The sequence below is a fragment of the Rhodofomes roseus genome (genome assembly GCF_022264815.1).
Source record: "Rhodofomes roseus strain CIRM-BRFM 1785 chromosome Unknown C8Q71scaffold_7, whole genome shotgun sequence".
In the NCBI taxonomy this organism is placed as follows: domain Eukaryota; kingdom Fungi; phylum Basidiomycota; class Agaricomycetes; order Polyporales; family Fomitopsidaceae; genus Rhodofomes; species Rhodofomes roseus.
In genome coordinates, this window is record NW_025952963.1 from 412,578 (window position 1) to 426,427 (window position 13,850).

The window sequence follows — 13,850 nt, forward strand, 5'->3', positions numbered from 1 at the left end:
GGAAAACGCCCTGCTTATCTGCTCTCTTGGTTACTGCGCTGCCAAAATGCGGGGGTGCGTCCGAGAACGCCTGCCACCCGACTTGTGGAATGCACGAGACAAGCTCTCACCTGAAATGTGGATCTCAATAGGTATTATTTTTGTCTGGCGCAGCACAGGCATGATTGAACGGTCGCTTTGCAGAACTCGCACTCCTCATCATTGCGTCTGTGATTTACTTCTGCGTCACGCGGGTTTATTGGACCAGGATACCACCCCATGATGATTCAGCGACACAACAGACGAACGGCCAAGACAGACCTGCATCGCCCGGCCTGGTTGCCCGTGACAACAGACGCACGTCGAACCTTGTTCCCAATGTGGCATCGAAGAGCAACTACATCGGTTTCGTGTGGATGACGGTGCCGAAAAATTATAGGTAAAACGACCGCTGTCTTCCATGCCATAATTTGACTAATCCGCATCCGTCTAGGGACTCTGCAGACGACGGGATGCTGTTTGGTCTGTTGACGGGGCCGCTGATGTCCGCAGCGCTGCTGTACCTCTCTGAGAAGGCTGCTGCCGAGAGCCCGCCGCTCGATCCGCTCCCTCAGAGCTGGATCATCGAACGGCCCAATGTTCTGGATGGGTCCACGTATCCTCTTACGGCACTGCAGGCCCTCGTTCTGTCTCGGAGGAACTTGGTAGACATGGCGACGGTGTGCTCGACCATCCTCATCGTCCATGTGATCGCGTCATGGATGACAGAACGTCGCCATCGCCGGAAGCTCAAGGTTCCCGAGGGCGAGGTGAGCTCTGTTCCGCGCAAGGAGACCCGACGAACATATCTCTCAGTGCTCTTCACGCTATCCGTGAGTCTATGGGTTCTCTGCGTGCGAATCGCCCTGTCCGAGATGAGACTGGGCATATGGCAAAGTGCGTAGCGGGTTTCCTCCTTTGACTCGGGCGAGGTACGAGGGTAACAACTTTGTTAGACATCAATTACTATGAGATTCTCGTGTGTGCCATGTTCTTCCAGTTCTCTCTGTACGTGTCCATCCGCATGGCCCACCACGGATTCACCCTCGGCGAACTCGCGGTGGTATGCTTTGGCGCTACCGTGCTGCTTTTGGAAGCGATGAACCTCACTATCGCCCGTGTACGTCCTACGATACTGTCTTCGCCTTCACCCGGTTCACACGTACTGACGCTCACCAAGATCTGGCCCGTTACCACATCGTTCATCAAGACCTACCGCCTTCCCACTCCGCTTCTTATCTACCAAATAGCCCTCATCCCCGGCTCGCTCCTCGTAGGCGTCCTGCTCTCCCCGCTGCTCTACCTCTCGCGACATATCGCGCAGCAGCCCGTCCGCCGTCTTCGCTACCCCGAGCAAAAGCAGAGGCACCGCAGGCTACTCGCGCTCGGCTTCTATGCAGGCGCGGTGCTAATCGTCGGTGGTCTCATCGGCCTCTGGACTCGCTGGCTGTTGGGCAGCCGGGACCCGTGGCTCTGGGCGCTCTTCTGGATTCTGGAAGGCAAGACGAAGTGGAGCCGCCCGGCGCTCCTGGCGTACTGGGCTGCGCTGGGGAGCATATCTGTAGCGGGCTGGAGCAGACAGCTCGCAAGGTCGCGGCGGTATCGCCACAGAAGCGTCGTCAACGCCGCGGGTGAGGTAGTGTTTGACCACCATAGCGGCTTTGACGGCGCCGTGCGCGGGGCGAACTTGAGCAACCGCGAGGGAGGCGGTGGCGAGTTCAGCGACCCGAGTGCGCCGCCGACGCCGCTCCCGGAGTCGCCGGGCCCGCTGGGCTTGAGCTTTCCAAACCTCCCGAATTTGTCGAATTTGTCGGGCCTGCCGAATGGCGCGAATATGTCGAATGTTGCGGACTGGCTTGACGCGGCGGACAAGCACGTCCCTACGCTGAGCGTCAACGCACGGCGCAAGTTCTTCCATGCGTTGGCCGTGCTGATGTTCCTCCCTGGCATAGTGATTGATGTGAGCGTTCATATTTCGCGGCAGACTCCGCAGCCCTGGATGCTCGTGGACAGCTTGACTGACGGCGGACCGACTTAGCCAGCGTTCACGCACTTGGCATTCAGTGCGGCCTTTGCGCTGTTCGTCTTTGCCGAGTACGTACGATATTTCGCGCTCTATCCGTTCGGTGCGTCGGTGCATCTCTTCATGAACGAGTTTCTCGATCAGAAGGACAGTGGTACGGCCATCCTCAGCCACTTCTACCTCCTGATCGGATGCGCGGGCACGGTATGGTTTGAAGGGTGAGTCGCGTCGGTGATTGTGCAGATCGGAATATTGATGCGCCGCGGTGGGGCATGTGCAGGCCGTCTCAATTACTACAGTACACAGGCACGTTGGTGCTTGGAGTGGGCGATGCTCTGGTAGGCTCGTTCTACGCAAACGAAGAATGCCATACTGAGTATAGTCAGGCTTCGATCGCCGGCAAGCGGCTGGGGCGGCATCGGTGGCTGGCCACGAGCCCGAAAACGTTGGAGGGGAGTGCTGCGTTTGTGGTTTCCATTGTTGCGTGCGCATGGCTGCTGCGCCTGTGCGGGCTCTCGGAGCATTTCTCGGTAAGTGCATGCTGGTGTTCTCGGCCGGAGCATGCGCTGACGTGTGCAGGTATCGCGGTACGCGGTGGTGGCGGGGCTGTCGGCCGCGCTGGAGGCGTTCTCGGTGCAGAACGACAATGTAATGCTGCCCCTGTATATGTGGAGCATGCTTGTATTTGCGGATGTGTAATCGATGTAATAATTGACTGCCAGTGCCAGGTCACAGTGCACATCGCGTTGTGTGGGCGAGGGGCGGCCCGGGCGGGGCGGGTGCGTGCTGCGTCGCAGGTGGACGGCCGCGGAGTGCAAACCGCGCGATCAGAGATTGGGATGACGTCGGTGCCCGAGGGTTGCCGGCGAAGAGGAGGGCTGCCAAATCGGGCGATCTAGTCTCGTAGGCGCCTGCGTGCGCCCAGACACGCTCCTCGCAGCGACGCAGCCGCTCCAGCCGTCCGCCAGCCAGGGCGTCCATGTCGCTCGCCTCCTCCACCGGTCTCCCATTCGCACCCCAGCCCTCTCCCGTCGCCGCCGCCTGCGCCCTGCCCCCTCTGTTCTCCCGACTGCCCTTTCGCGGCGTGCGGGCTGATGGACCATCTTCCTGAGGCTCAGCGCAATACCGACATTCTCTCCGCTGCGTCCGGCTCCAACACCGCCCTCAACAACCTCTCTCTGTCCCTCAACTCGTCCTCGACGCCCTACGTAGTCTTGCGTCCGATCCCGAACATCGCTCTCCCCGTCAGGAAGCGCCCGCCGCGCAGACCCTCGACCGCCTCCTCTGCGGAGGAGCGAGGCATGTTATTGCCGTCCTCCGGATCCCTGTCCACTACCGACCTATCTATCACCGCAGTGACACCTGCGTCCGATGGCGAGGAGGCGAGCGAGTGTGCGGTGGACCCGGAACCTCGTAAGTGTGACTTTACCGACGATGCGCGCATCCTCGAGATGAATCGACGCGCGCACGCCGCGGTGGAGGGCCTCCGGGAGGAAGCGTCGCGTCTTGCATACACTGGTGAGTCATGCGTGCCGCTCCAGCGTGTCGTGCGCCTTAGCTGAGGCGGCCAGTCGACATGCTGCAAACACCGTTTGATCCTTCACCAGCAGAGGATCCGCTCTCCACGACTCAATTGGCACACGAAAAACGCGACCAAGAGGGAGAATATGATTGGGCGACGTTTATCAGTGCCTATGCCATGGGTCGCTGGGATCCTCTGCGAACTCCTAACCCGCCACGATCGCATTTGAACGCGCCAACTCACTCAAGAGCAACACGCTCGGACTCTGCGGCATCCGTGCTTGATCGACCAATACACGAAATGTGTGCATCTCCGGACCAAGACCCGGGCGAAGTTCATTCGTTCGCCGCAGGCTCTCTGGCGACCGGCTCTGCTAGCGATGCTACCAGCATCGCGGGTTTCGATAGTGACGCCGGTGGTATGTTAAGTGTTGACAACCTCCAGGATGCATTCCCCATCTCCCAGTCTGCACCCTCCGCGCAACCGAATGAGATGTCCAAGATGAAACGTCTGAACGTCCCGTTCAGCTTGGGAGGGTTCTCGCACCGACTACGGAGCTCTTTCACGGACCTACGCTCGTCTGTCTCAGGATCCTCCTATGCATCATCAGCATCTACCGAAAGCTTGAAAGAGCTTGGTATTCCAGCCACAGATGCTACAACAGCGGCAGCTGCGATGCGGTGGGCAGGAGCGCGTGTCTCTGTGGCGCCCCTGGCGCTTCCGTCGCCCGAGCACGAATTGACCGACCCCATGCGAGGCGTAACCGCTACCATCCCTGGCTCGCATCCTCCAGATGGCCCGTACCTTACCCGTCCTGCGAACTCTCCTCTGTACTCTCCCGGAACCTTGCGCAAGTCGCGACTCAGCAGCTTTTGGCAGGGCACGCAGGATGTCGAGGATGGACGGCTACCTACGATCAAGCAAAGCCCACCAGACTCAAGTGAAAGTGCTTTTGATTCCTCTCCAGAGACGGAGCCTGCGGGTGTGGGTAAACCGCCTGACGCACCTGACGGCAAACACCGTCCGATACCGCCTGCTACGGCCCCCGTCAAGCTCACCGCGCAAGAACCCGACGATGACTACTTCGGACCCATGGAGCCACCGCGAGGCGAGCCGCACGCGCAGGCGGGCGAGCCATCGTTCCCGACGAACGTCATCCTGGACCATCACCCGGAACGGCAAGTCTCGGCGCCGCCGTTCGACGCCGACCCCCAGACCGTGCCCGCGCTCCCGAGGAGGATATGTCTCACGCGCCAGACTTCTGCGCCACTACCGACGCAGTCGCTGTATGAGCGCCGCATGCGCTCGATGCGGCCGGCCTCGGAGAGCTACGTGAGCAACCTGACGGGGAGGGCAGCGAAGGAGGAGCAGATGTATTCGGAGCTGGGATACCTTGCGCCACCGAACCCGACCGACGAGCTTGAACGCCGGAGAGCGCTCTACAAGTAAGTTTTCCGAGCAACGTGCCGGCTCATCGTGCTGACGCGGGGGTCTGACAGGTTCAACATCTGGGGCACCGGGCGCGATTTGAACCTCGACCGGATCGTGCATCTCGTCAAGCTCGTGTTCAGCACGAAGATCGTCACGATCTCGTTGGTGGACGGCATGGAGGAGTGAGTCTATGCCAACAGCTTCTTGTTTTATTGAAATTCTCACTGGTGCTGTTCCAGATTCTTCAAGTCGGAATGTAAGTAATGCTGGTGACCGGATGTCGGGGTAGTTAGTGTGAGTACTGAATGCCGCTGTCTAGCGGGCTTGGGCTTTCAGAACATGGCAAGATCAGTAAGCTTCGACGCCCATACCATCCTGCAGAGGTCAGCTTCCTTCCTTTATTCCTTGGATACGGGATTGACGGTGCGGTCGCGTTTGAAGGGATGACGAGCCCACTGTTGTCCTTGACGCGTCGGAAGACTGGAGGTTCGCCAAGAATGTGAGTACATGTTCCCGTCATACGTCACTGTTCTCACTCAGTGATGTAGCCACTGGTCACTGGGGACACGCATGTTCGCTTCTACGCTGGCTGTCCACTACGCACGCAAGAAGGGTTCAATATCGGGACGTAAGTCTCACTCCACTGCTCACACTTCAGCGTGATCCTGAGGAGTCCCGAAGGCTGTCGATCATCGATGATACTCCGCGGCGCGAATTTAGTCCCCGGCAAAGGCACACGCTCAAAGAATTCTCGGTCAGTGTCTTGCGACGAGATGGTGACTTTGTGGCTCACTTCCTTGCAGCAAGTGGCTATGCGGGAATTGGAGCTGTGGAAAGATAAGGTGCGACCTCTGCAGCGGATAATTCAAAGTCACAGCTGATGGCCTTCTGCAGATCCAGCTTCGCATTCGTGATCGTATCCAGAACTCCGTAGGTGTCCCGAAGCGAAGTGTGTGGATGCTATTGACACAGGGTGCAGATGGAGCAATTCACGCGAGATTGCCTCGACCTCGACAAGGAGGTCGAGAGCGACAAGGGCATGTTCGCCGGTACGTCAATGGAGCAGGTTTACCTGCGCGCCGCGCGGCTGGTCAAGCGGACACTTGACGTCGAAGGCGCCGTCGTGCTTGATGTGTCTCATGTCGACGTTGTGGAGACCGTGGGCGCCGAGAGCGCCATGGCCGTCACGGTGCATAACGCTGACCGACAAGCCGGCAGCGTGACGGTAAACAAGTCGCTTAGCAAGGAGGAGTACTCGCGCTTGCAGGAGTTCTTCACGAAAAATCCGGAGGGAAAGATATGTGAGGGCATTGTGCCGGCGACACTCAGGCCATTCTTGCCGCAGCGCATACAGTATGCACTTGGTATGTGCAGCTGCTATTGTAGGACATGGCGTCCGTTTGAACTTTGACACAGCTGTCCCTATCTTCAACATCGACAAGCAACCATTCGCGCTGTTGTGCGCATACAGCACCGGCGAGCGCACAACACCATTCGTAAGCATCATTCCTCATCGATATGAAAGCATGTATTCATTCGATTGCAGCTTGAGGGTCATGAGCTGTCATACCTTCGCGCGATAGGTGAGTTCCCGCATGACACCACGTCGCTTGTCTGTTAAACTCTTTCATATCAGGTGTCATCATCCTTTCAGCGGTCTTGAAGCGGAGGATGATCCTAGCCGACAAAGCGAAGAGCCTCTTCATCTCCAAGTGCGTTCCTTTTTACGTCTGTGCAGCGCTCCGTCTGAGCTTCGGTTTACAGCATATCGCATGAACTGCGAACCCCGCTGCATGGTGTATGTCACCCGTTCTTCCGCGCCTATGGATCACCGTGCTAACTTCTGGCCCAGATCCTGGCATCGGCGGAGTTGCTGTCGGACACGCCACTGGACCACAGCCAGGCGTCCTTCCTGCAGACCGTTCAGGCGTGTGGAACATCACTGGTCGAGACCGTGAACCATGTGTTAGACTTCACGAAGCTGAGCGGCAACTCGAAGGCCGGAGGCGTGGAACACACCATTCACCACAGCCGGTTTGTCCTCCCGTCACGGTTGCTTGTGGCGTGACACTGACTGCGGCGCAGAGTCGACCTGATGCAGCTCGTCGAGGAGGCCACGGAAGGGTGCTGGATCGGGCATCGGGCGAGGATGTTCACGTCCGAAATCGGAAGTGTCTACTCGCCTCCCAAGGCCGACGGTTCGGTTGCGCTCTCGGACCCGCGTCCACATCATGTCGAGACCGTTATCGACATTGGTCATAGCAAAACTGTGAGACTTCTCGTGGCGTGTAAGGCAACTGATCTCATGCTCGTTCTCAGGGGTGGACCTTCCTTTGCGAGAAGGGTGGCATTCGTCGAGTCTTGATGAACGTCTTCGGGAACAGTCTGAAGTTTACGACTGTGAGTGCTGCGCCTGTGGTTATTCTGAGGCACTGAGACTGATTTCCTCAGGATGGCTATGTGCATGTCATGCTCCGCCAACTACCATCCGGCGATGACACTCCTAGGAACAAGGTCAAAATAGAGCTTTCAGTCATAGACACCGGCAAGGTGAGCCCAACTGCGTTACGCAGTTCACTCACACGATTGACGACTTTCTCAGGGTATCAGCCAAAACTTCTTAAAGGTGTGTCTTATCCACACCGTTATGTGAACCATTGCTGAACGTTGCTCAGAACCAACTATTCCACCCGTTTTCTCAAGAAAATCCTTTGCAGACAGGCACGGGTCTGGGACTGGCCATTGTCAACAGCATTATCCGTTCGAAGAGCGTGGACGGCAAAGTGGATGTCTGGAGCGCCGAGGGCGTTGGGACCGAGATCAAAATCACCTTCGCCGCCGACGTGGTCGAAGATGAAAATGTCCCGGCAGCAGATGAAGAGCTGATCAAGGTGTACAAGTCCCTCAACCGACCCCTTGTGTCCCTCCTCGGATTTTCGGACTCACACCGTGGTATCCAACTCTTGCGCAATGTCACCACATCCTATCTCTCGTCGCGATGGGGCCTCGACGTGGCTGAAGATGGGGAACCTGGCCAGATAATCATTGTGAACGAGGTTCTGGAGCCGATCACCCAGGCCATCGAGAACAAGGATGGGACCCGGCCATTCATCATTCTTTCATCGCTGCGAGGCGATCCGCGGCTGATGAACATGGTCGGAGAGTACGAGCGTATTGGAGGCTTCTGCAGGATCGTGTATAAGCCGGTCGGCCCTGTGCGATTGCATGCTGCGCTGAAGCTGTGCTTGCAAGTATTGAGATTTGGCCAAGGCATCAAGAAAAAGCCTACGCTGCAAGTCCGAGCAGGCTCGCCTCAGCCGGTCAGCCCAGCCGCGCTCTCGGACGACGCTGTCTACTCAAGCTTGCCCCGCCGCTTTTCCGATGAGGTGACCCCGCAGATGCAGACGACAAGACCGCCTTTGGGTCAGCGCGCCGCCACCGCTCATCCTTCAGCTACTTGGACACACATGATGACATTCCCTCCAGAGGAAATGGATGGGACCGAGCCCGAACCCCCTGAATCGGCGCCATCGTCGCCGAGGTCGGCTAGTCCCGTTGTCAACATTGGAACCGGTGGAACACTGCTCAAGTCATCTGTTGGCTCCCTCGGTATCCGGAGTACCATGCGTGTCTTGGTAATTGAAGACAACAGCATACTGCGGAACTTACTGTGAGTACGCTCTTGCTGGTCTCCAAAAGTTGTATGCTTACTGTCGCAAATAGTATAAAGTGGCTGAGCAACAAGGTGAAGTTCATAGCACAGGGGCTTTGACATGTTGCTAACAAGGGATAGGGTTATGGATATCGTGAGGCCGTTGACGGCCAGGAGGGTGTCCGAATATTTGAAACCGATGGGCATTTCGAGTGAGCACGATGAGCCGCTCTTTCTCTGTGCACGATCTGACGATTCGCTTTAGCGTGGTTTTAGTAGACTTGTCTATGCCGGTGCTTGATGGTGGGTCCAATACGTTTCTCCGATGAACTTACTTCCTGACAGATCTCTATTTTGTTAGGCGTCAGCGCTACGATACAGATGCGATCGATCGAGACTACGCGAATGCTCGCCAACCCGTCATCAGACGCTTCTGACGAGAACGTAAATGCAGCCCGAATACTGGCGCTCACTGGAATGTCGTCCCTGGAAGACAAACGCCGTGCCTTCGAGGCTGGCGTGGATGGATAGTGAGTGGTCTGAGTTTGAGCTGACGCTGGTGTATCTGAATGGCCTTTCCCCAGCATGGTCAAGCCGGTTGCATTCAAAACCTTGGACACCATGTTCCAAAAGTTGGGCATCGTCCCATGATTGGCCCTATCCTAATCGAATGTTTATTGGTGAAGACGAGCGTGGTCACATCGGTATCATTCTCCCTGTCGTATTGCTCATCCTGTTTAGTATTCTCAGGCATACCCCCTGTTGATGACTCATGACACTCGTATACAGCTACGCACCATGTAAAGCATATCTTCTACCGCTGCTTGCTCTTCGTAATGATGTCGCCTCACGCTTTGGTCCTCTGCATCCCACTCCACTGTAGCCACTTAGCACTCGTTCTAACCACATATTATGATACAATACGGATTCTTGATGCCGAAGGTACCGCTGCAATAGATGTGATCGTCCGCACAAATATTGTATCTGCAATGTTGCCAGTTCCCCGGAAATTTTCATTACCATCCGAGGCGAGCCATGCTCAATGATACATATGCCTGCCACGCTTCAGCGCACCGCCCTGCTGCCGCAATGAGGTTCGGTCATGGGATATCACTACAAGAGTGTCACATCGAAGAAGAGATATACGGTCATCACCTTCAATCTGGCGAGTGCTCGGTGGGACAGGAGATTTTGTGATCATCTAGCCGTGACATAGACAACCACGACATACATGACAGTTGTTGTGATCGTCAGTGTTTACCTCAGTACCATTCCTTAGGTGGGTGCTCTACCACCTAGTGATATCCGCCTCCGCTTCCCCGAACAGGCTGGTCTTTTTCACATCGAACCCCTCTTCTGGCTCCTCCGCCACCTCGACCCTGTAATACTCAGGGAACTCCCGCTTCAAGAAGCGCGTGATATGCTCGTTGATGAGCTCGAACTCGAGGAGGAAGCCATCATGGCCCTCCGGCGACGGGATGATGATACACTCGGCGTCGGGTATGTGCTCCGCGATCTCGCGCTGCTCGCTCGGGGTGAACAGTCCGTCGGTCTGGATGCCGATGACGAGCGCGCGGGGCGGGAGCGTCGAGAGGACGCGCGAGAATGCGGCGCGCTCGTCCTCGCCGGGGAGGAGCCGGCCGCGCGCGACATCGTGCGTGTCCATCTTGCGCGTGATGTGGATGTAGCAGTTCGCGTCGAAGCGCGAGATGAACTTGTCGCCCTGGTAGCGCAGGTAGCTCTGCGCGCTGAAGATCGGCTTCGCCTGCACGGGCGCGGGCGAGAGCGGGCGCGAGGCCTGGGGCGTCCCCGGGGTGGAGGGCCCGACGCGCTTGCGCTGCCCGTCGTTGTGCGCGGCGAGCGCGTCGCCGGTCTCGCTGGGCGCGGGCGAGAGCGGCGGGGTGGGGACGCCGTCGGCGGGCGGCGGGAGCCTCTGGGGCTTGCGGCCGAAGCGGCGCTCGAAGGAGTCGCGCGAGCGGAAGGTGAGGAGCGCCGCCATGCGTGCGGCGGCGAGCCCCGACGCGGGCTGCGCGGTGTAGTAGCCGTCCTCGTAGTTTGGGTCGCTGTAGATGCTCTGCCGCTGCGCCTCGCCCCAGCTGATGCACCACGCGGAGTGCCGCGCGGAGGTCGCGATGGGAATGATGTGCCGGACGTAGCCTGGCGGCGTGCAGAGGGGCCATTCGAGGATGGCCATGCCGCCCATGGATCCGCCTATGGCAACGGCGATTGAGTTGACGCCGAGGTGATCGAGGACGAGCTTGTGCAGTCTACAAATGGCGCGTTAGGGGCGGACGTAATGGGGAGATATTGACGCACCTAACGTCATCCCTGATGGTCGTCGCGGGGAACTCGGGGCCGTAATTCTTGCCTGTGTCAGGGTTGGTGGTCACAGGCGATGCAGAGCCGTAGGGCGAGCCCATGACGTTTGCGCAGAAAATGAAGAATCGGTTCGGGTCGAAGGCCTTGCCACGGCCCATGAGAGGACCCCACCTACCGAAGCATGTCAATCGCGACGCGAACTTTGTAACACGCCAATACGCACCAGTCCTCGACATCTGCGCTGCCAGTGAATGCATGACAGATGATCATGACATTATCCTTGGTCTCGTTCAGGTTTCCCCACGTTTTGTACGCCACGGGGACCTCCTTCAGCACGCACCCCGACTCGAGCGCGAAAGAGGGCACGGTGTATATGTCCTGGTCAATGAGGCCCGCGAAAGAAGACATCGTAGGCCTGTCTAGTTCCTTGCTGAGTGCGAGTTCGTCGACGGTTGATGGTTGTCCGAGTGTTTCGGAGCAGTAAGAAGTAGTTTAGTGAAGCCTTGCGAGGAGAAGTGCTATACGAGCTTGGTCTGATCTCTACCGTCCAATGGCCTATGGCTCATATTACGAGACGGCTGTGGGCAGTGTGCGAGTGACAAGTCGACTCGGGGAGGGCGTAAGAGTGAAGAGGCGCTGGCGGGAGTCATTGCGATGGGAAATCTGTGAATTTGACGACGAGCCCACTCCCGGGCCGCCGAAGCGCGACTGCAGTCAAATTCGATGCTGCCCTTTCCCCGCATGTCCCTCGGCGCGGGCTCAGCCTCCGTCCTTGCCCTTGCCCTCGCCGTCCTCTTTGTCTCGCGCAGACTGCTCCGTCGCTCTGCTCGTGCGACGAAGGTCTCCAAGCGAGACGAACGCGTCCTCATCCTCGGAGCGTCCAGCGGTATCGGACGCGCGCTCGCACACGAGTATGCACGCCGTGGCGCACGAGTATGCGTCACTGCTCGCAGAACTGATGAGCTGAAGAAGGTTGTCGAGGAGTGTAGCGCGTTGCAAGAGACTAGAGGTGCTTCCGCGAAGGAGACAAGAGCGCTGAGCGTTGCGGCAGACTTCACAAACGTAGATGAAATGGTCCATCTGCGGGACGTACTGGAACGTGGTGTGTACCGCCGCCGTATCAACCATTTTCATGACGCGAAGTTACAGACATGCGTCAGATTGGAGCGGAGTCGACACTGTCATCGTCTGCGCCGGCGTAAGTGCGCTGCGGCCGCTCATGGAGGTCGCTGGCCTCGAGCGAGATGGCCGGTCATTCACGCCTTCACAAGCGACGGCGGAGGGCCTCAAACACACAGTAGACGTCGCACGCAAGGCTGTGAACGTCAACTACCTCGGGCCGCTTGTCTCTGCTGTCGCTCTAGTATGTCACCCTGCCGCCTCGCATGCGCAGGAGACTCATCGCACGCCCCCAGCTCCCTCTCCTCCAGAACACCTCGCAATCCCCCTCCATCCTCCTCATCTCCTCCCTCGCCGCCCTCGTCCCCGCGCCCACACGTACCCTCTACGGCTCCACCAAAGCCGCCTCCCTCATGCTCTACCAGTCCCTCTCCATCGAGCACCCCACCGTCGCCTTCACCTTCGCCGTCCCCGCCACCGTCCGCGGCGGCTTCCGCGCGTCCGCGGTCGACGGCGGGCCCGTGCGCGAGGCGAACCCGGATACGCATGGGTTGAGGCTGGAGGACGTCGCGGCACGTTGTGTCAGAGCCGTGGACGACGGCGAGAAGTTCGTGTGGATGCCGTATGTGTTTGGCAGGTTCGGGCAGCTGGGGTACTGGCTTGTCCCGAGGCTTGTGGAGAGGTTGGCGGGCAGGAAATACAACTTCACTGCTTGATTTCAAGGATCGAACTACCAGGTTTGATAGGAATATACGTGTACCATTATGTCACCTCTTCAAGAGAGCCTACACGCAGCATGCACGCTCACTGACAGACGTGCGGTGCAAGGATGTGGATGCAATGCGAAGTCAGACGAGCATCGTCTCATGCGCGGGACTGCATCGACGTGGATCGCTGGTCGGTTGTGGTCACGGTCTTAAACCTCGACAGGAGCCGACCCCACGCGAGCGTCGTCGCAGTTATCTCGCGGTCGCGGGAAAGGGAGGCAGCGAGGAGCTTCCAGTGCTGAGATCACCGCACCTACATGACCCGCCTCTCGCAGCGCGTCTCGTTGTGCACGCCCTCGCAGTTGAGGTCGCAGTAGGGCATCGCGCACTTCCTGCACTTGTACTTGCCCCAATACCCACACACTGAGCAAATCAGGCGCGGAGGCTCTCTCGGAGGAGATGCAACAGCACTAAGGTACGTCGGGGCCTCCGGTGGGTAATTCGCTATGCCCTTCGTCGCTGTAAGCAGTGGTCCTTGGACAGGTCGTCCGAGGGTACACGTACTGATTCATCAATAAGCTTCTCGAGATTCTTCTTGTAGAGTACGGCCGTGCGGACGCTGTGGCTCGACTTCTTCTTGGGCATGCCCGGCCATTCGCGCTTGTCCGAGATGACGAACTGGCGGGCCTTGCCCTTCACGGAGCGGCCGGCCGGGGCGTCTTCGTCTTCTTCGATACCAGCAAGAGAGGCAGAAGGCTCCGCGTAGTTCGATCTCTGGGACACAGGTGGTTATTCAGAGGATGGGAAGGGAGGTGTCTTGGGACACACCTCGAGCTCATCGAGATGGCGCCTTCTGCGCTTCGCGATGACCTCTGGGTCGAGGTAAGACGCGGCGACCTGTGTCTGGCGTTGTGCTATCTGCGAACTCCCATTATCACATAATACATAGCAGAGCTGGTGGGAGACCCACGCTGCCTTCGTGGTGGCATGGTGGTCGACTTGAGCAAGACGGAGTGGACAGAGTCGGGCGGGCGCGTGAGCATCCAGGACGCGCGATTG

General features: G+C 58.4%; 4 protein-coding genes across 4 annotated transcripts; 2 read left to right on the forward strand and 2 right to left on the reverse strand.

Moving 5' to 3' along the window:
- Positions 1-1,852: 1,852 nt before the first annotated feature.
- C8Q71DRAFT_795856 (histidine kinase) lies at positions 1,853-9,297 on the forward strand (the record flags this gene model as incomplete). The annotated part of the gene is made up of 28 exons (XM_047925636.1): positions 1,853-1,978; positions 2,057-2,259; positions 2,424-2,571; positions 2,621-2,736; positions 3,295-3,344; positions 3,613-3,839; positions 4,065-4,503; positions 4,672-5,008; positions 5,063-5,176; positions 5,342-5,345; positions 5,543-5,622; positions 5,676-5,748; positions 5,798-5,836; positions 5,889-5,924; positions 5,974-6,358; positions 6,631-6,706; positions 6,759-6,792; positions 6,847-7,028; positions 7,080-7,263; positions 7,314-7,394; positions 7,446-7,544; positions 7,597-7,620; positions 7,670-8,664; positions 8,718-8,739; positions 8,788-8,858; positions 8,912-8,915; positions 8,992-9,176; positions 9,231-9,297. The coding sequence occupies 28 exons, from the start codon at positions 1,853-1,855 to the stop codon at positions 9,295-9,297; spliced, it is 4,401 nt and encodes a 1,466-aa protein (XP_047780266.1).
- Positions 9,298-9,813: 516 nt separating this feature from the next.
- On the reverse strand, positions 9,814-11,596 carry C8Q71DRAFT_524848 (homoserine O-acetyltransferase). The gene is made up of 3 exons (XM_047919128.1): positions 11,189-11,596; positions 10,963-11,136; positions 9,814-10,913 (listed from the first exon to the last, which is right to left on the reverse strand). Exons 1-3 carry the CDS (start codon positions 11,371-11,373, stop codon positions 9,935-9,937), a joined length of 1,338 nt encoding a protein of 445 aa, XP_047780267.1. The 5' UTR covers positions 11,374-11,596; the 3' UTR covers positions 9,814-9,934.
- Positions 11,597-11,706: 110 nt separating this feature from the next.
- On the forward strand, positions 11,707-12,800 carry C8Q71DRAFT_704762 (uncharacterized protein; the record flags this gene model as incomplete). The annotated part of the gene is made up of 3 exons (XM_047920407.1): positions 11,707-12,067; positions 12,126-12,328; positions 12,381-12,800. The coding sequence occupies 3 exons, from the start codon at positions 11,707-11,709 to the stop codon at positions 12,798-12,800; spliced, it is 984 nt and encodes a 327-aa protein (XP_047780268.1).
- Positions 12,801-13,104: 304 nt separating this feature from the next.
- On the reverse strand, positions 13,105-13,780 carry C8Q71DRAFT_856315 (uncharacterized protein; the record flags this gene model as incomplete). Its single annotated transcript, XM_047927287.1, has 4 exons — positions 13,105-13,302; positions 13,356-13,565; positions 13,620-13,705; positions 13,762-13,780. The coding sequence occupies 4 exons, from the start codon at positions 13,778-13,780 to the stop codon at positions 13,105-13,107; spliced, it is 513 nt and encodes a 170-aa protein (XP_047780269.1).
- Between the last annotated feature and the right edge of the window lie 70 nt (positions 13,781-13,850).

Bases quoted from the DNA above. Each gene is read 5' to 3' on its own strand.
- C8Q71DRAFT_524848 (XM_047919128.1), bottom strand. From the start codon at position 11,373: ATGTCTTCTTTCGCGGGCCTCATTGACCAGGACATATACACCGTGCCC. The intron at 11,137-11,188 runs GTGCGTATTGGC...ATGCTTCGGTAG, and splicing joins AGCGCAGATGTCGAGGACTG to GTGGGGTCCTCTCATGGGCC. The intron at 10,914-10,962 runs GTGCGTCAATAT...CGCCATTTGTAG, and splicing joins ACCATCAGGGATGACGTTAG to ACTGCACAAGCTCGTCCTCG.